The sequence below is a fragment of the Lepisma saccharinum genome, chromosome 2, assembly GCF_977018435.1.
Source record: "Lepisma saccharinum chromosome 2, izLepSacc3.1, whole genome shotgun sequence".
Lineage (NCBI taxonomy): Eukaryota > Metazoa > Arthropoda > Insecta > Zygentoma > Lepismatidae > Lepisma > Lepisma saccharinum.
Genome location: NC_139230.1, coordinates 167,745,585 through 167,766,626, shown reverse-complemented (window position 1 = coordinate 167,766,626; position 21,042 = coordinate 167,745,585). Strand labels below are relative to the sequence as shown.

Here is a 21,042-nt window from a genome sequence, read left to right as displayed (position 1 = left end):
ACGAGTGTGCTACGAGCGCTATTTAAAATCTTAATTGCTTGCAATATCACCCTATAAGGGACTAAATAAAAATGGACGCCAATCGTGTGTTGCGAATTGCTCACCTCGAAAAGGCCAAATAAAAATACCATGAAAAAATTATTGCAAACTGAGTGCTGTGCAGTCACAAGTAAAAAGAGGCAAATTATTGATTGTGCCATCAATAGGACTGTTCTCAAACGTGCTTTTCTTATTTTGCGTCACTTTCTGCCTCTTTAGACAAATTGTAACGATGAGCACGAATGATGGTTAGATGAAATTGAAGAAGGGGCACTCACAGAGAAACACCCATGCCCACCATTATATGAAATTTATGGATACTCACAATGAAATGAAATTAAACACTGAAGCCCAGGCCAGGATTTGAACCTGGAATTTTCGGTGGGGTTGACCGCTCAACCACCTTGACCACTAAGGTAGGCCCATGTCTTAAAATCACAATGATCGACTTTCTTACCAGAGAACTCAATAAGAATGCTCTAGATAAACTTTTCTTGCAAACTTTGTGCGGTGGAGAATTTTCATTTTTGGAAAAAGGAAACTAAATGATACGCACACAATTACCTCGCGCCACGAGTAATATAAACAGGTAGACAAAGTCATGCATGATTTACATTGAATCGTTGGTATAAAAACTGGGATGATATTTATTTTGCAAAAGCACTGAACGTATCCATAACTTCAACGTTCTTCACATTAATGCTGCTACAAACAACTCCAGCCCTCTGAGGGCCAGGGCCTACCAAGTAGCTTTTCTGTGGGTGACCTGTGGTCTGCGCATCGAGTCCTATCGCCGCTGTTTTCTGGCTTTAGAGACTACACAACATCTATTCAAGTAGCTCCGCAATTATCCTCATGATGCTGGGTTAACCCAAAATTTTGGGGATTCCCACCGGGACCATGACCGCTCGCTCCAAAGCTAGAGTGCTTACCACTCTCAGAGCCACTATGTTACGAGGAGCCCTCTTCACTTAGGTATGCTTATATTTAATTTATTTTTTATCTAAAGTAACTTTTTATATATATCATCTACCATCGTCGTCACGATTAGCCCAAAGAACAGAAAAGTACGTCTTTTTATCATTGTGGTGCCCATTTGCCTACTTGTTTTAGGAGTTTCTATTGCCTACAAATCCCCAGCCATACACATTACTTTCTAAAACAAGAGTGTTACATGCTTTGCACTACTTGAAGTACCAAACACTCCAAAGACAGTTTCATCTTACCGTCAGAGAAACAATCCCTGCTGCGGTTGTAAACACGAGGGCTTGAAAAGAGCCTAAGCGGTTGGTCCTTCAGGACTTCGATGCCGCCTCTTCTTTTCATCTTTTCTCAAATTGAACAGATCGTAAATTTCAAGCGAGGGGTGGCACACCATCGAATGTGTTGTCCCTCAGCTTGAAGTAGACAAACAACCATTTCATGGTGCCTGTCCTCTGTCGAGCAATAATATATGACAGGAAATCGAGGAAAGTTGGATTCACAAATACGTCGCTGTTCCTTGTCGGTGAATTCTGACTGATGGCTTCACAAGAATGGACACTGTTGTACGTTACGAGAAATCAACTTTGTTATGGTGGAATCTTTCGTTTCACAGGAATTATGTTTTTCTTCCTTCTCTTTCCTCTATTAGTCTATTCGAATGCAATCTCGCTTGCACGTGTGGTGGCATGCGTCACACACCCCTAACGGCGGCCCTGCTAGTAAGAGATGAAATCAGAACATTAAGACAATTTTACAAAGTCTATTTATACATATGGTTGGACATCAACGTTAACAGAGTTACAAGCATAAGAAACAAACTGTAAAATTTGAATAGAGAAAGATGTTGATTTGATTTTTATTTAGTGTCACTTTTTCTCCCATGTTTTGGCTAATTGTGACAATGAGTATGAGTGGAAATGATGAAATTGATGAAGAGACACTCACAAAGAACACCCATGCCCAGGCTGGGATTCAAACCCAGGACCCCTGGTGTCACAGCACACTGTGATAACCACTCCACCATGGAGGTTGGCGATAGAGAAGGATGTAATCAGTTTGTTTTACTTTAAGTTAAATTATAAAATGATTATTTTACGGGAAATAAATTTTAGTCTTAAACATATCATAAATAAGGATAAAGGTTTTTTTTTTTATTCTTGAGAAATATCGTTTGCTTTGACAGATTTTGTAGATAGAGGAATGTCAAGTTCTGGAAAAAATTACATTATATAAGACTGATCAAACTTTTAGTCATATCCTTTACTTTTACATGGAAATTGAAGACATTTATCATGTGGTCATGATTCTAATTTTTATCTTCCTTATTTCATCTTGTCTTAATTTTTAAAAACAATCTTTTAATCAGTGGTAGCAATTAAGGCCCCACAGACAATTGTAATATTTAAAAGATATGATTTTTTTGCAGATGATAAAATTGAAAACTCTGATGAAAATTACCATGAAGTAAAGAACAATGGTTTAATATTCTCTATACACAACTCCATTTATGAATCTTAATATGAAATCAATGAAACACCTTGATATTGTAGTTGAAGAACTTGTTCATTAATCAAAGGATCCTTATTTGTGTCGTGTCAAGCAAACATTTTTGACCAATAAAAAATTACCACAATTCTAACAGTGCATAAAATATTTTGCAAAGTGATCTATTTAACTCGTGTAATGTAAATATTGGAGCAGGAGTGTTCCTGTCACAGCAACTAGGGTTTGAAGTTGAGTTCAAGACCAATGTTTTAGCACAGATACAAAAAATTCCACCTTTACCATTGCTGTGGTATTAATCACAGTGGAGATAACATGCAAGCATATTATTTTTACTTAATTTATCCTATTTCCTTCAATGTCAATGATGTTGTTCTGATCATTAAATTCTCATTAGAGTTTTTCTAATATTTGAAAACCTTACGTACTGGAAACCACAAGCAATTTAAGCTCTGTATCTGTAGAGCTCCCTTATTCTATTCTGCTGGGAATGCACAAAGGTAGTATCACTACCATTGGTTTTAATAACCATCTACATATTAAAGCTATGAACTGTTAATTACATCTTAAATTAATAAACCTGCAAGTACTCATTCCATTGCAATTATTTCTTTCCATTAGTACTAATCATGTTCAAGAACGTTTCAACACATACTATTGGTAGTCCTATTTATAATGTTTATAATGACTGTAGTATTCAAATTCTTATGTCATTGCGATTAGCCAAAAGTGGCAGCAAAGCAATGTAAAAGAACCTAATGGAATTGTTGGTAATTTTTATGTTCATTCATAAAATTTCAGGAATGGAAGAAATATCCAAAGGCAAGGTTGGAGTACTGTTACTGGCTGGTGGACAAGGCACAAGATTGGGCGTTTCACATCCGAAAGGAATGTATGATGTAGATTTGCCTTCCCACAAAACCTTGTATCAGCTTCAGGCAGAAAGAATCAGAAGACTGGAAACAATTGTACAGGAAAGGATAGGAAGACGTGGCACAATACCATGGTAATTACTGGTTGCTTGTTCTACCACTACTATCTACTGCTGCTAGTGTTGTTGTTATTACCATTATGAATATCTTAATCAGTTTTAATCATTGCAGCCAAAATTTGGCATTTATTTTGATTCAGAAATTTATTAAGTGGTAGCTGAAAAAATCTATTTCCATAAAAAGTAACATGTTAAGAAATGCAAGCTAAAGATCAATACATCTTAGAGAGACATGTAGAAGAAAACTCAACTAAGGTGTCCCAGGTTTGATACTTGGTGGAGGCACATAGTAGTTCGGATCCCACTCTAAACTGTAGGTCTATTCCTGACTAGCCTATCTGTGCATAAAGTGTAATTAAAGCAAAACTCAAATCTCAGAAGATAACTCTTTTGACTTTGAGGCATTTAGTCTGTATAAGGAAAAAGAAACGATGAAGCTATTGTTTCAAGAAATGTATGATTAATTGTGAGTAGATTGACAATACTTAAACATGGTGCACTTACCTAACTTGTTATTTTGCCACAAAGAAGTATTTGATATATCTTCTTGATACATGAATAATATGTCTTTGATATGTCATTATTGAAAAATCGCTTAGTTAATGAGTCAATTTTTCAAAAGATTTCAGTTTTGTGTCTTGATCTGCATTTATTGTATCCTCATATTTATTTATTTCATTTACTTTTTCAGGTACATCATGACCAGCGAACATACCAAAGAACCAACAATGGACTTCTTTGCCAGACACAATTATTTTGGACTGAAAAAGGAAAATATCAAAGTATTTGAGCAGGGAATGCTACCTTGCTTCACATTTTCTGGAAAAATAATTTTGGACAAGAAATACAAAGTTGCAAGAGCTCCAGGTAAATCAAATTATATAGCTTAGATATTTTCTCTTTAAATTCTACAGTGTCTTACTGTTTCCTCATTTTGTAAATCTTATGTTGCTACAATCAATGTCTGGAATCATATAAATGTGTTAGGGCATCTGACTGCCACATGGGAGACCAGAGTTCGATTCCCAAGGTGGGTGATCTAAGGTCGGAATTTTTCCGGTCTTGTTCCCACATGAAGCTGCTCTGGGGCTCACCCAGCCTCAAATCAATGGGTACCTGGGGGCGACCGTGGGGGATGAAGGTGGCCAGAACATGGTGCTGATCACATCACCTCCAAAATGGATGAGATCGAGAATGTGTGGGGCCCTATCCCCACATCCCCTAAATGTACCTTCATGGTAACTGTATAACTGTGTTACTTTTTAAAATGAGTAATTGTAACTCAGTTACTTTTAAAAAGTAACTTTCCAAATATTGAAATGCACTTATTGTAATAATCACTGTTGCACATTGAGTGGTGATACTAGAGGGGTGGCAGAATATGCCAACCCCCTCCCAACCCCCACCAAAATAGCAGCTGGCCTCTGTAGCCCCTAAGGTTTTTTTCTTTTTAAATAATATTTTGACTGGTATGTAATTGTACCATTATTACCATTTACAATATTATGAACTTGAATTACTGGGACAATTTGCAAACAGGACGACGTGTTTTGAATCTTAATGAATTGGTGGTAATGAAAATTAATTACTTTCTTAGGTTGACCTGTTATATCTTCTAATAACATGGCATTTTGTAAATGTATTTTGACATTTTGTATTGGCTGAGTTGCTAATCTCAATAGTCCCAATGAAGTATCTGTTTTATTTTGCTATAAATCTGAGAACAGGTTAGCTATGTAAATCTTTGTCTTAACTCTGGCAAACTTTCGTTCTTGTGAGTTAATATATCTCAAAATTACCAAGATCTTCACTTATTATCTATATATATGTAAGATAATATAGTATAATATAATATATATTGTGTATGTGTGTAAGGTGGGAATCGCAAGATATAAGCAAAAGTTCACTTGTCCTAGCTCTTGCTTGCTCAGGCATCACACTTCAGCTTAAGTCACCACTATGTCTCAGTGGCACCAAACCATATTGTGAGAAGGAACATGTTGCATTTGCTAAACAAGAGTGTGTGGCCCCTATTAATCCTCTGCCCATCATCGACCTAAGCTCTGAAAATTTTATTCTGAGCTCTTCCCTTGTGTTTGTTTCAAGTCTATTTGGTGCTCAATAAGCTAATTGAGACTTCACCTACATTTTAAAGTCTTAAAGTGGAATTCAAACCACTGTGTAACACACCTTTGTTGAGGATTGAACCAGAGATCTCTTAATTACAAGGCAACAGCATTACCACTATGTAACTGGGGAGGCCCGAGTTCTTTCTTTAAATTGCCATTGGCACTGATGATCCCAGTGAGATATTAACATCATGGCACTATTATGTTATAGTAGTGGTTCCCAAAGTGTGCACCATGGCACCCTGGTGCACTGTGGTTGGTTTACATAGGTGCCGTGAAATGTTCCAGTATTTTCACTGAAATGATATGATTGTTCCAAAACGTTGTTTTACACATAAAATGTTTCTGAATTTGAAATATGTGTTTATTTTCTAACTTAAGGCAAGTAACCTAACCACACTACTGAGCATTGCAAGTGTTAGATAGGCCTACATTCTGACTTGGGCAACACGGAAAAATCTTGAAACACTATGGGCACCCTGAAGCGAAAAAGTTTAGGAACCCCTGTGCTATAGTGAAAATCTACTGAAAAGATTATTGTAATTTTGCCAGTCTGGCCCTCTTTTGGTCCCCTTCTAATTTATCTGCACACATTTATATTTTTCTGCATTCTATTTGAAATTTATGTACATGATGGAAAGTAGGTTGTAATATCTTGAAATATATGTATTACATGCATGCGATTTCAGATGACAATATCCATGTGCCTTTTATATCATTCTCTTGTAGATGGGAATGGTGGTCTCTACAGGGCACTGAGAGACAACAATATTCTTGATGATTTGCTGGACAGAGGAATTGAATACCTGCATGTCTACTGTGTAGATAACATTCTAGTGAAATTAGCTGACCCTGTATTTATGGGTTATTGCATTTCAAAAGGATCGGATTGTGGTGCAAAGGTAAGATTTTTCTATGAATTAGTGAAATCGAGCAATGTTTATAGTTATAAATTGTAGCTGGTGTAATTACTACAAATTTAATTCATTGTCAGGTATTTAATTTCCACAAGGAAAGAGTGTCAGAAGAAATGGAAAACACCCATGAGTTAAAAGAAGCAGTTGATATTTTGGGGCCAGGCCTCATTATCATTCATGATCGAATTGGACTGCTCAGTGTAGCCAGATGAAGATTGATGATAGGGAACAGATTTTTAAAAAAATATGCTCCCACTAGTGTTGAATGCTGACTTCTTTTTATCTTGGAGAAACTTTTACAACCTTCAACCTCATTTTCCTCCAACCAAAACTCAGAAATCACCCTTTCTACCAAATCAACAGCCACAGCACTACAATCAATGACTGCAGCTGACTGTACTTCTATCCACTGGGAACTCCAGAAATCACCAGAAAGGAGATTACATGTGAATATATTCCTTGTAGTCAAACTAGCCAGCAAATAATCTCATCACTTACTCCAAATCACAGTTTACTTTGGGCATTCCACCTGATGTCTGTCATACCATACCAACCAACATAGCATCAGCATGTATCTCTGATCTGTTGAGCTCCATCTTGATAATGCATGTTTTATCATGATTTTATCATGAACAATCTTCATGTGACTATACTGTAAATCTGACACTATCCTTTGATCTCCAGTGATAACATCACCAAATCATGAAATATCAATTGCTTCATTTTGTCTCTTCTATACATCTGTAATTTTCACTTGCAGAAATTCTCATGTTAGAGATTTATATTACACTATTAGTTTCTTGTAATATTTTGCAGATGCCATCTAGATGCAAATAAATACAAAATATGAGTTCAAAAGTTACAAAGGTGAAAGTTTACATTTAGGGGTGTTGCACATTCAGTGTTGATGTACCATTTTGAGAACAAATATAATAGCTGATTCAATTTTCAATTAGCATGGGAAAATTTAAAATTATGCTTCAAACCCTAACTATGTGAAACTTAAGGGAAAAAGGAAGAATATGTGACAAGCCTTGGTCTTCAAAGTGAACTCAAACTCTAGGGTACGGATATTATAAATAAATACTTAAATGATAGCCATGGTTGTCCATCCAGCAGGGTGTCTGACTGCCAGATAGACACAGTTTTGATTTCTGTGGTGGGTGATCTCATCTGGGAATTTTTATGACTAAGATCCTTGATAGAGCATCTCTGAGGCTCATCCAGCCTCTATGCCTGGGGGCAACCCTAAGGAGTATAGGTAGCTGCATCACGGTGCTGATCACATCTCTACTATGGTGGTGGTGATTGAGAGAATATGTGGGGCCTTACCCTCTCCCCATACCCCTGTTCCTTCTTGGCATAGTGCAATGGACATGGGATATGTTTATCTTTTGCCAGTTAAATACAGATTTCATGTACTGTACCATAGCTATTCTTAAACTTTTCTAATATTTTTAGGTTGTAGAAAAAGAATTTCCAACAGAAGCTGTGGGAGTAGTTTCCAAATTAGATGGCCTATATGAAGTAGTTGAATACAGCGAAATTCCCACACACCTTGCAGAGAAGAGAAATCCGGATGGAAGACTGACATTTAGTGCTGGGAACATTTGCAATCATTTCTTCACTACTAAATTTCTGCAGAGAGTGGTCAAGTAAGTATATAATAACTAGCAGCGAGAGGGGTGCCTTAGATTCACCTCACTAGACAGAGTATACTTGACAAACCAAGACTCATTATCTCTTCCAATTATATATATTTTACAATTGCAGCAAAAAATTTTCTTAAAGATTTTATAAAGTTACAAATGTAAACCTATTCAATGTTGTTAAATTTTAAGCCATTATTCAAACCTGATACTGCATAAAAATTAATGTGCCGAACTGAACTGGAAACTAGAAGTTTTATTTCTAAAGCCAGAACAAGATGAACCAAAAAAAAAAAAAAATTGAGTCACTTCACAGAATATATAACACATATGAAAAAGTTGCGTGAACATATTTGAGTATGAGAATCTTTTGGAACAAAACATTTTAACAAATGTGCAAGTAATGTTTTGTATCTTTGAATGCCATGCAAATGTTGACAATACTTTTCATAATTGTGAAAGTGACAGCCATGTACTTAGTTTATTGTTAAGAAATACCAGATTATTGTCAATTAAAATTTTAAAGGATATGAGGTTCATACATAAAGCTCAAAAAGTGTTAAATGAATTTGAATGTTTGTTCTATAAAACAGTAAACAGTTTAATTTGTCATAGAATGAGAAAATATATATACTGTACATATGTTCAGGCTTTCTAACTGAAAAATGATGTTTCCCTGAAAGTTCTTAATAATGCAAAATGAGAGGACATTCAACAAAATTCCTCCTCAAATATCTGAAAAGCCATTAGAAATACAGAATAAGAATACGTACTCACATATGAATGGCAATTTACATGTTCCCATTACTTAGCTGCTCACATGAAAGCAAATTTAGGTTATTGTGTGCTTCTGGTAACATAAAGTTCAATTCTACATGTATTGCCATTTTAACAAGTTTAATTTAATTACATCAGGGGGATGTTAAATGTATGGGGTAAACAGTACATATGCAACACCAGTAAGTCATTCCTCATATGAATGAATGAGGTGTATCATATTATTGAAGTGAGATGGTTACTTTTGGACCATTGAAATCTATTGCATTTGTTTATTTTTGTCATTATTTTATTTATTTCCAGTGAGCATGAAAGGGAACTGAAGCACCACATAGCCGAAAAAAAGATTCCATTCATTGATGAAAATGGAAAACCTGTGAAACCAGAAAAACCCAATGGAATCAAAATGGAGAAGTTTGTTTTTGATGTATTTCAGTTTTCACGGTATGTACTTCAGCTGCAAATATGCAACTTTCATTTAGAAAGGCCTTTCAGTTTAGTCTTGTCATAAAGTTCAAATTATTAATTTCTTTAAGGAACCTTTTATGCAGATCTATTTTAAAAATTGGATCATTCTACATGTAAAGTTTTAATGAAAAACTTAATTGATGATTCATAGTAATTAAGATCTTGATTTGCAATGCTCTTGAAGAATTAAAGAAAAGTAACTGGTAAAGCAGATAATCTTCAAGGACTTGAAGTTTTGTTGTCAATCTGGTTTATATATGGTTTGTGAGGAAAAAATCAGTGTTTGCCACATTGATTGTTAGCTATTGAGGTGCAACATCTTCTTGTCTGACCAAGTTCTTGATTGAGTAAAACCAGCCAAGCATAATTCAGTTGTAGGCCAGTGTCTCTCCTTAGTTGATTGATTGGTTGATTTGGTGTTTTAAGTCCACTTTATGCACACTAAGGCTAATCGGGACTGGACCTACAGTTTAAAGTGGGATCCGAACAACTATGTGCCTCAATGGGTATCGAACCTGGGATTTTACACTTTCTTGTGATGACAACTTTCCAACAACTGAATAAGTTGGTGATGATTTCAGTTGTGGTGAAATCAATGCTTTGTTAACAACATCTTCAACTAGACCTGATGTATCTGGATGCAAGTTTCTTATGCAACTAATTGCAAGCTATACCATAAACCACAGATATAGGGTCATTGCTTTGTGAATATCAGAGGATAAGAATGATGAATAATTCTTGAAGGGTTTCCAGTGTTTGAGGACTTCATATCTTATGGGTTGTATTGGTTGGTGGCTGTCTTGTAGTTGCAGGATAGAACTCTCTTCAGCTTGCTTTTTTTTTCTGCTGCTGTCTGATTCTGTTTGAATGCTATGTATGTAGAGATGATATATTTTTCTTGATTACTGCAATGGATGATTTTAAGTACAGATTGATGCGAGTGAGTTTGTGATACATGCTATGTCCTAGTGTCCTGTTCAGTTTGTAATGGATTAGAATGGAATGGTGCCTTGTCATTTCACTCTAAGTCCATTGTGGTGTAAATTTGTATAGGTGGTCCAGGATAGGAATAGTAGTAAGATTACATATAGTCAGATGTGACATCTATGCAGTGGATTTCAGTGGAGCTTTAGAAAGCATTCAAAGTTTCTAGATATATGCAGTCTAAGCTGACAGAAGATGATGAAAATCTTTCATAAAATATAAATCTCTTTGTTTGGAACTGTTTAAATGAAATCAAAATGAATGAAAATAACATTGATTGATTTTTGATTGATTTATTTAGTTTATTTTACTTCGCTTTTCTGTCACTTTTGGTTAATCTCGAAGATGAGGATGAGTGGTCATATTATGAAATTGATGAAGGAATATCACAAAGAACACCCATGCCCAGGGTGGGTTTCGAACCCAGGATCTCTGGCTTCATAGCATACTGTACTAACTACTCCACTACAGAGTGAATTAAATTAATTTAACGTGCTCTTGTTACATAATAACCATTTACAATTTTGCAGAAACTTTGTTGTGTGGGAGGTAATTCGAGAAGATGAATTTAGTCCATTGAAGAATGCAGATGGAGCTAAAAAGGACACCCCAACTACCGCAAGGCAAGCGTTGTATTCTCTGCATCATAGGTATATTGCAGCAGCTGGAGGCAAGATTGTAGATGAAGATGGGACAGAAATTCCTCCTTTTTCAAGGTATGTTATTATTTAGCTTGTTTATTTTTGTCATTTTATTTGAATTTATTTATCACAGTAGGCTTCTACATTTGATTAAATTCTGTATTATACAGTGCCTTTGACGGCCGAGCTGGCTGCAGAACGGCAGCTAGCAACCTGGAAAGTAAGAGTGCATCTGCTGGCATTTAGACCAAAAGTTGTACTGTATGCTGACCTTGGCACTGGATGCGTTAGTGCTTCAGTATCCAGATAGCTGGTGTCCTGGTTGCAGGTGTTTGTGAAGTGTTAAGGTGTTAACAAGTATTTTAGATTGTTCTGTCTTGGTTTACATATTACTGGTGCTTTTCTGCAGTCGAATAATGACATGCTATCCATACAATATAGCGTCTCATACCCTTAGGTATGGGGGGGATCTTTTGGGAATGTAGCTCACTAATCATCATTCATCCTTGATGGTAAAGCACTCTCTGCTCGTGGTGAGCTTGGTGGTAAGGCGCTAGAGGTACTAAATTTACACATTTGAATGGCAACACATGACACTTCAGTTTCACACCCCTAAAGACTGGATCAGCATGGGTAATGTAAGGATATACCTGTCTCTGTACTCCAACTGAAGATCTGCTGGGAGACGTTATGCTTGTGACTGTACGTAGAGTCTGACTAGCGACTAACGTTAACACACTCTCCCTAGAACCTCCTCCTCTCTCTCTATTCAATCGTAACTTGCTCCTCAATAACTGAATTAGAACTGACCCCAAACTCTCTGCCTCCCAGACATTTATTGCAATTCAATTTACTAAACAAATGCACAGTCAGGGCTGTAGCGTCTTCCTGGATTTTGTCTGTTTACATGTTTTTACCGCTGATGACCAGGAAGAGCTTCAGTGCTGTCTGACACTGCATTCCTGTGATGTTTCTGAATATTTCCTGATTGGAAAACGATGGTTGAATGACTGGAAGTTGGAATTCGTTGTCCATAATAATGAAAAGATACTATGGATCGTTACGATAGAACAACGATTTTTTATGTACTACTCTTAACTCATTACGAATTCTTGTAGGGAAGGAAGTTAGAATGCATTTTGCAGCAGAATTCCCAGATGTTCCTGTTTCACACAGAGACAGTGTTTGGATACTTGTAAACAAATTTAGGGAATCAGGGTCTGTTCTTGATAAGAAGTGAAGGGTAAAATGGCGTGTGCTTACTGAGCAGAAACTAGATGATGTTACTCTTCAAAAATCTCTCTGGTGCATTGCACAAGAAACAGACATTTTCATGATGTTTGCGTGGCAAGCTACCAAGCTTTTAAACCTGAAGCCATACATTAGAAGAAGTGAAAGAAAATATAAGGAGAGAAATGGAAGAGGAACTGATAAGTGTTAGTGAAAATTTCCTATAAATATTTCATAAATGTGTGGAAGCAGGACAACATTTCCAACACCTCTTGTAACAAGGTATGTGCTCATTTTAATTGTGAACTGTCAATGTATTTGTACGAGTTTATTTCATTACATAGCTAGCAGTTTCAGTTACGTGGATGTTGCATCCAGTTTGCCAGCAGATGCGATCTTACTTCCCTGTGATAGCTGCTGCTACACGACCACCTCGGCCACGAAAGGCACTGCACATATACAGGGAGAATGAATAGTTATAAATAGGTGAAAATACTTCTCAAAATGAGATAACAACTTAGAGAATTCAAAAGTTTTGCTTGCAATTTTAGTTGTTTATTGTTATTTTAACTTTTATTTCATGCTGCTGTTCTAATCTATCCTGGGCATTTTAGTATAGAAAAATAGGACATTGCGAGAGAATATAATATTTTACAAATAAGCACTTATAATAGCAAATATTTTAAATTAATGCTCTGTTACAATATTTTGGAAGTAATTATTGCATAATTTGTTCATAGAACTATTTGTGGTAGCACTACTTCAAAGAACTATTTTATTATGTTCAACCCATTATTACCTCTATATATTTGCAAAGATCCCATCAAGGACATCATGGACAGACATATGTCTACCCAGTTAGGAAGTTATAGAAATCCATAGCAAATTGTTAAAATGTTTCAGCTGTAAATTAAGAATAAATAAGACATTGCAAGAGTATACAATTCTACAAATTTGACATGTTTTCTGTTTTTGAGTAGAAAATTGCTTGCTTGAATGTTATTTTTTCTTGTTGCAGCTCTGGTCTCAATGGGCTGGAAAATGGTACTGTCCATGAGACAAATAATAATGACATGTAAGTAGATTTACTATCTATCATTCCAAATGTATAATTTGTTTATTATGTGATTCATTCACAAAAGGAATATTCAAGACACTTTTAGAGGAAAATGTAAGAAACTGTTTTACAGAAGGAAGGAATGTAATGGCTATCACAGTTCTCTAGTTTATTTCAATTCCTGGTTTGAATCATATTTTAAAAGTAGATTGAATAAATAAATTCATAGTCTACATTTGTTTTTTACTTGAAAACTGTTATTATTGAAGTACAAATAAATATTACAATATGTTGACAATGTAACAAATTATCTGTTTATAATTTGGATACATGTGTTTTGCTTCATCATAGCAGTGATTGGCAGCAGTTAATCTTTGTCTTACTGTACCAAACGTATCGTTGTTTTCATGCTTTCAGAAAAATGAAAAAAATACTTCAGTTGACAGGTTTTAATATAAATAACTGCCTGATGACAATTAACTTTTATTTTTATTTTGCTTGTGTAATCATCATAGTGCCCCTTCATTTTCTAGGAGGTCCAACACAACCCAAAACAATAGCTCAGAATATTTCTTCGAAGCTGTAACACAAAGATGTAGTTTTGGACGGGGCTTCTGTTGTTTTAAATCTACAGAAGTTGAAAATACGTGAGTGGTTTTTGGGGCAAATGAGCACATTAGATCAGCACCTGCATATATTGTAATAAAAATTCACAATAAAGTAAATTATAGATAAAAATCAAAGTTATATAAAATGAAATAAACTACATATTTGACATATTACTAAATAATTTCTAAAATAAAAATAATCAAAACTAATATTTCACAGTCATCAATTATACAATTTGAAAATGTAAATTTGATATGCTAATTTATATGTTCAGTACCTGTATTCCTATAGACCAACTTAGTAATACATTTAATATACTATCAAAAGATGTTTTCATACAAAAATGATTTATAAACAAAATCATGAAATAAACTGAACTAAACTGAAGATCTGAAATACATGTACTTTTTCAAGTGTATACATACACATCGAGGTGGGATTCTTCTGGATATGGCATGAAAAGGGTGGGAAGAGAAGGAGGGAGGGATACAAAAGGGTTAAGCAAAGAAAGCCACAATACAAGAGAGAAAAACTTTGCTTCTCCTAGAATGTTTTCAATTTCATACTTCCAGAGAGTGTGGTATTATTGGAAACATGCTTCCACATAGAGCACAAAATTATTTTACATACAGAATTACTCAAAGTGAAATATTCTGGATCAACCTTTTAAAACTAGAGATTAATATTTTATCCTAGTCAATTTGATACACACGTTATTGATGAATTAATATATATATATATATATTTCCTAAGAAACACAAACATAGGTTTGTGTTCAGTAATAACAAGACATTCTATTGTTAAAATGGTAAAAAATCTCAAAATTAGTTTCAAAGCATGCATTTTTAATGCTAAATAAAAAATTTCCAACCTCACCTATGCCTATGCATGGAAGTGAGTACTTCAATATTCTCTGTTTTTGTGATGGTTTTCCTGTCCAATAGTACAGAACCACAGATGGAATATATATGTGTTAAAGGCATTGTTAGTAAGAAAGGAAAATGCTGAGCAATCACATGCAAGGGATACTGTTATTGATTCCTGCCAAGACAGATTCTGGAGTATTTTTGAAGTAATTTCAAATTAATCTAAATATTTATAAATGTTCAACTTCATGAAGAGTTTTGTTTTTAGAAGTTCATTTTCCATTACACATTTTACCACAGAATTAATTAATGACCTGGAATTTTGGATACTTCCAGTAACCTTATATTTCATGTTTAGACATTTATTTCACATTTTGCAATTGGTTATATATTATTTTGAGGCAAATATATGATAGGATATTGTGCCAGCCACCTTTTGGAAAGTCAGCTCTCAATATTCCAGTACAAAACCTGTTTTTTCTGCTTTTTTATTTTACTTCTTATGCCACTTTTCTGCCTCTTTGGGCTAATTGCAATGACGAGGATGAATGATGATTAAATGACTTAATGAATGAACACTCACAAAGAAACACCCATGCCAGGAAACTGGAACCTTTGGTGGCATATTTGTGAGTCAAATGCTCAACATGTTTGGCCCAAGGGAGCTTTTTTCTCTGTTTTGAATTGGATTATAGTTTCATATATTGTATTACAACAAACCAAAGTATCTGAACTAAACACAAAACTAAATAAGTTGAAAAATAATATAGTAACCAGGCTTAAAAATTACCTTTTTTTAGTTTACTCTGTGACAAAGTTAAACTTTACTTCCAGTATAAAATGCATGGACTCTATACTATAATATATCTACACAGTTATAATTGTAAATTGTATGTATTAATATTACAACCACAAATGCACCTTATACTCTATCACATGTTTCCAATATCAAATTCTTTTATTTTATTCAAGCACAACACAAAATGCAATTATTATTACATTATTGCTCTTGTCATTATTATTATTATAAAGAAAATAGTGATGGATACACATTTTAGAGCAAAACTATTACTAATAATAATAATAATATCTGGGCAGATTGAAAAAGAAAATTCAATAATGGCGGAGAGTGATGTTAGATTGCAAAAGTGAAAGAGATGCCTATTGAAGACAATGATATAGCTAAAACAGAAAAATGAGGGCTGTGTGAATTCAAATAATGACTGAGGGGCAAGATAGATATTCATAATAGGACAAACAAACAAATTAGAATTCAATGAAACTATTACTGTACATCAGAAATATTCACATGCTAATGGAACAAAGCAAAAATAGCCCTGAAGAGTAATTTAATTAAGATTATATACTAAACATGTAGGTACTTTGGAGAAGGTAAAATTTACAAAATTTTTATAGGACTATATTTCACTCATAATGGAAGTTGTTTAATCTGAGATTAGATATTTTGGAAGGAGTAAATGGTACGCTGCTGCCCTGTGAGGTCTTTGGGAAGGGTAAGAAGATGCCTTATTCCTCAAAGTTACTTTCAAATGAGTCACATTTTCACTTTGCCAATTTCTTTTGTCATAGATTGCTCTTTCCATGTGACTTTCTGACATTGCTACAGGGTTTGCCTTTTTGACAAATGCCATATTTGTTTGTGTCAATGTAATTTTTGCCATACCTAAAGCACTGTCAATATGTATTTTTGGCCAAATGTTCATAGGTCATCACATCTTAAAAGTACCTATCTATCACTATTTCCTTTATACCTTGTCAGTGACAGTGGAAGATGAAGAGTGAGAATGCAAAAATCCATATTTTTTGTTTTGTTTTCTTGTTTTCTGGGGGAGAGGGGCATTCTTCCTCTGTCCCTCTGGTGCTGCCACTGGACCTTGTACATATAGTTGTTTACACAAAATGGTTACTTAATTTAAGGGCGGCTTAAGGGCCAGGTGACCCAGGGTGCCACTTTTGGGGGGGTGCAAAATTGGACATCCCCCTAGATTAGCACCAGAACCTAATTTCTGATTACATAAGAGTGGCCATTTGTTTGTTTGAGTTTATTTGTAAGTCTCCTTTATGCACAGAAAGGGTAATCGGGACTGGACCAACAATTTAAAGTGGAATCCGAACCACTATATGCCTCCACCAGGTGCATGGCTATTTGTTTTAAAAAGAGTTGGATTTGTTGTTGACAAGAATTAACTGAAGTTACTGTTATATAAGGTAATAACTATATTGCAAAATCAAGTAGCAATTTAAGCTGAGATATTACTGTTATTTTTATGTCATTATGTGGGTATTAAATAAACACATACCTACAATAAATGTGCTCTTGAACTCCTAAAGCAACTTTAAAATAAGGCTATTATTTTTCCTAATTACATCTGTAACATGGTCATGTTTTTCATTGGAGAAAGATGGAAAGAAGGGGGACCAGGGTAGTAATTGGGGGGCAGGGTGTAAAGTAGGGGGGTGCCAAAATCCACCTCACCCAGATGAATATTTTACCTTGAGCTGCCCTTTAGACATTGTTTGAACTTGGAAATATTGATATGCCTTTTCTGTCACTTTTCAACAGAGAAAAATCTTTCATCAAGTGGAAAGTGCCCGTGGTGTGTGAAATATCTCCACTGGTGTCATACGCAGGAGAAGGTCTAGACAAGTTGGTGAAAAATAAGAAGTTAACATTCCCCATATCTTTGAATGCACCAGAAGAAGATGTTTCAAAGGAGAGCAAGATAATTGCAAATGGTTGTATGAATGGAAACCATTGACTGAGTTACAAGTGCTTCCTATGAAAATCCAAAATCTTATTTCTAGTTTTACTTTATAGAAGACTGCACAATGCAATGTCACACAGCACACACATGCCATGCAAAGAAATGGGACACAGATTGATTCAACAGAAGAAAATTCCTAAAATACTCATGGCATTTAATTGAGAGATAAAATTATACATGTGTGGTGTAAAATATGATGTGTGAGAGTGTGAGAATGCAAGTATGAATGTGTATGTGACAGGATAAAGAGTGTATCATTGTTTGATATTTTTAGAATTTTATTTGTCATTCATTGAATTGGCAGTATATCCATAAACCATGACAGTCAACTTTTGTTAGACAAATATATTAAATTATCTTGTTTTTTGCACATAAGCCTTGAATCCTTTCATATATTTATGTTACTAAAAAGAAATAATAATTTATTGACTTTATTTCCCTATATTTCGGAATGTATGTAGTCATTTGTTGTGTATTAAAATCTTTTATTACTTTATAGTAAAGTTCTGATGAATGTTGAATCACATTCCTCATGAATTGTTTTAAAAATGTGCAATTAAATAATATTTTTGTAAAAGTTATAATTTATGTATAAATTCTATAACAAAGTTGGGATCATGTACATAGTTGATACCATGTAGAAAAGTATTTTATATTTTACATTGTAAATATTGTAAATTGTACACCATGTTCCTATGTAATAGAATAGGAGTTACGATTGTTGAAATTATTAATTTGGACTTTTAGATGGAGTTAATTTTAGAGTTAATTATCAAAGTAAATTAAATTTTCAGTTGGTCCACCTATCCTTTATGTATTAATTTGTCAATGCTATGAATGAAACACACTAAGCACCTTACTACACTTGCAGTTAGAATGGCATTTTCAAATGACACTGCAGAGAAGAAATTAAAATTTCTTAAGGATTCGAAGCACTGTTAAATCAGTGAAACTGTAAGCAATGGACTGAAGTGTTTTGCTTTTATAGAGAAAAGAAATTTTATATTTTTTCAATGATGTTAGTTATCTTTGACACCAGAAATGGTTGTGTATATAGTTACATGCAAAAGGAGGGTGTAGGGCTGTTCCATGAAATATGTGGTGGAACTGAAAATAAGATTTGCCTTATAGGCAAGGATATGTAAACTGTGGTTCAAACCAGTTTATATTTTGTGATTACATGGCAATGCCATTAGGACTGATAATATTGTATCAAAATTTGAATTTCATTTTAACTCTTGTTTATGTAACATATCTTTGTATGATCACATATATACTTTTTCCTTGTGAGTCAAGTGAGATTCACTTGCACTATATTTAGCAGTTTAGCTCTTCTTGCATTCTTTTTTCTTAAATTTTATTATTTTATCTTGGGTTTGTAGGTGTAAATACATTTTTATTCATATAACTGCTTTGTATTATCTGATGCCTTTATTTCTTTTTCATTCTCCAATTTTTGATTAAAGATATATATATGTACATTAACTTTATAAACATTGCTTTATTTCTAACCAAAATAAGTTTTTCCATGAATAGAGTCAGGGAAAGTACCAAATGAAGTTTATATGAACTTGACACAACAATAATCATAATTAGAACACATTCTTTATGCAGCATATTTGAAAAATGGCAATCAACTAGTATTTCAATTTAGTTTAAGTCAGGGTTTTGGAGCAGATGTTGCATACACTCTTGAAGTGAGGAGTGATATTCTAAGAAGTGGTTCACTCTACTCTGGAGTGGAGTGATATCTTGGGGTGCTCCAATCTGAATTGGAGCAGCGGGCATTGGAAAATTTCTCTCTCTGCTCTGCAGAGGTTGAGTAGCAACTGCAAGGTGTAAATGCTCCGGAGTTGCTCTGGAGTGCTCCGTGCTTGTAGAATCCAAGTATATATGAAAACTAATGATCATCAGTTCCAAGTCCATTAGTTGCTTTGTTTATGGAATTTGTGCAGCATAATTTGAACATCGCCACATTCAAGAACGTTGATGTTGGTGGCAATATTATTGTTATAGCATTATTATTATTACTCATTATGAATGTGTGAATTACTCACAATAGCAATATAACACGTATTTTAAAAATATTTAAAAATATTTAAAAATATTCAAAAAACACAAAAAATGGTACTTACGCTTTATGAGTATGTTATTTACAAAATGATGTTTCGACCTCTTCTCCAGGTCCAAAACTTTGACTATGAAAAACTTTCCATAGCCACGTCAAGATATTTTAAAAACCAGGAATAAGAGTGTGGATTTGATATGGGTTAGACAGGAATTCAGAAACTATGCCTAAAGAGCACGTAAAATTTGTGGTAAAGAGTTGGAATATTCGAACAAAGAAAATAAAGTGAATGTGGGGGAAGAAAAAGAAAAGGAAGAGGGAATGTTGCGCATTCAGAAAGGCCGTACAAATATCCACAATGGAGAGAGGAGTGGAAGACCGAGCATTCAGCTTGACGTTTTGGTGCAGCTTGTGAATCAAAAGGTGCACGAAAATAGTCGCTTCACCATTAGCTCTCTAGCCATTGAATTTCCAGAAGTTTCGCCATCCACATTGTTCCGCATTGTAACAGACACATTAGGATATTGGAAATTGTGTCCCAGATTGGTCCCCAAAATGTTGACAGATGTTCACAAAACGAAACGAGAGACATCGGCACGTGCCTTTTTGGATTGCTACGACCAAGAGGGTGATGATTTTTTTTACTCACATTGTTACAGGTGACGAAACGTGGATTTCTTACGTCAGTGTCGAATCCAAACAACAATCGATGCAGTGGCATCATTCAAATTCACCAAAAGGCGAAAAAGTTCAAGCAACCTCCATCTTCACGAAAAATGATGGCAACTGTGTTCTGGGACCAACAGGGCATACTTTTGGTAGATTTCCTGGAACCGGAGAAAACAATCACATCGCAAGCATACTGTGAAACACTTCAAACTCAGACGTGCCATACAAAACCGACGATGTGGAATGTTGCATTCAGGAATTGTGCTTCTCCATAACAACGCCAGACCACACACTGCTGGCCTCACTGTTCAGACGATTCAGAAGTTCAGATGGGAACTTTTTGATCACCCCCTGTATAGTCTGGACCTTGCGCCAAGTGACTTTCACCTCTTCCTGCATCTAAAAAAGTGGCTTTCATCTCAACGATTTGAAGAAACTGAGATATTGAAAATGACAGTGTTGAATTGGCTGAACTCCCAGGTGGCGAACTTTTATGCAGAGGGTATAAAAAAGCTTGTGCCACGGTACAGAGTGCTTGGAAAATAATGGTGACTATGTTGAAAAATGAAGTGGATCATTACATGTTTGTAACCAATAATACGATATTGCTAAACGTACTTTCTTGTTTCCTATAAAATATTGGCCCTTTCTTTTGAAATGCACTTCGTATAATCA

General features: G+C 34.8%; 1 protein-coding gene across 3 annotated transcripts in view; it reads left to right on the top strand.

The window, feature by feature from the left end:
• Positions 1 to 19,136, top strand: part of LOC145984181 (UDP-N-acetylhexosamine pyrophosphorylase-like) — a 61,970-nt gene extending 42,834 nt beyond the window's left edge. For 2 of the 3 annotated variants that reach the window (XM_083117677.1, XM_083117678.1), the window contains exons 4-12: positions 3,328 to 3,532; positions 4,209 to 4,384; positions 6,376 to 6,548; positions 8,025 to 8,218; positions 9,293 to 9,433; positions 10,972 to 11,157; positions 13,331 to 13,387; positions 13,903 to 14,016; positions 17,429 to 19,136. In XM_083117677.1, coding sequence (XP_082973803.1) covers positions 3,328 to 3,532; positions 4,209 to 4,384; positions 6,376 to 6,548; positions 8,025 to 8,218; positions 9,293 to 9,433; positions 10,972 to 11,157; positions 13,331 to 13,387; positions 13,903 to 14,016; positions 17,429 to 17,624 — 1,442 coding nt within the window. In that variant the 3' untranslated portion in view covers positions 17,625 to 19,136. The remainder of the gene's footprint in view (positions 1 to 3,327; positions 3,533 to 4,208; positions 4,385 to 6,375; positions 6,549 to 8,024; positions 8,219 to 9,292; positions 9,434 to 10,971; positions 11,158 to 13,330; positions 13,388 to 13,902; positions 14,017 to 17,428) is intronic. The other variant, XM_083117679.1, reaches the window with a different exon arrangement.
• Positions 19,137 to 21,042: the final 1,906 nt, after the last annotated feature.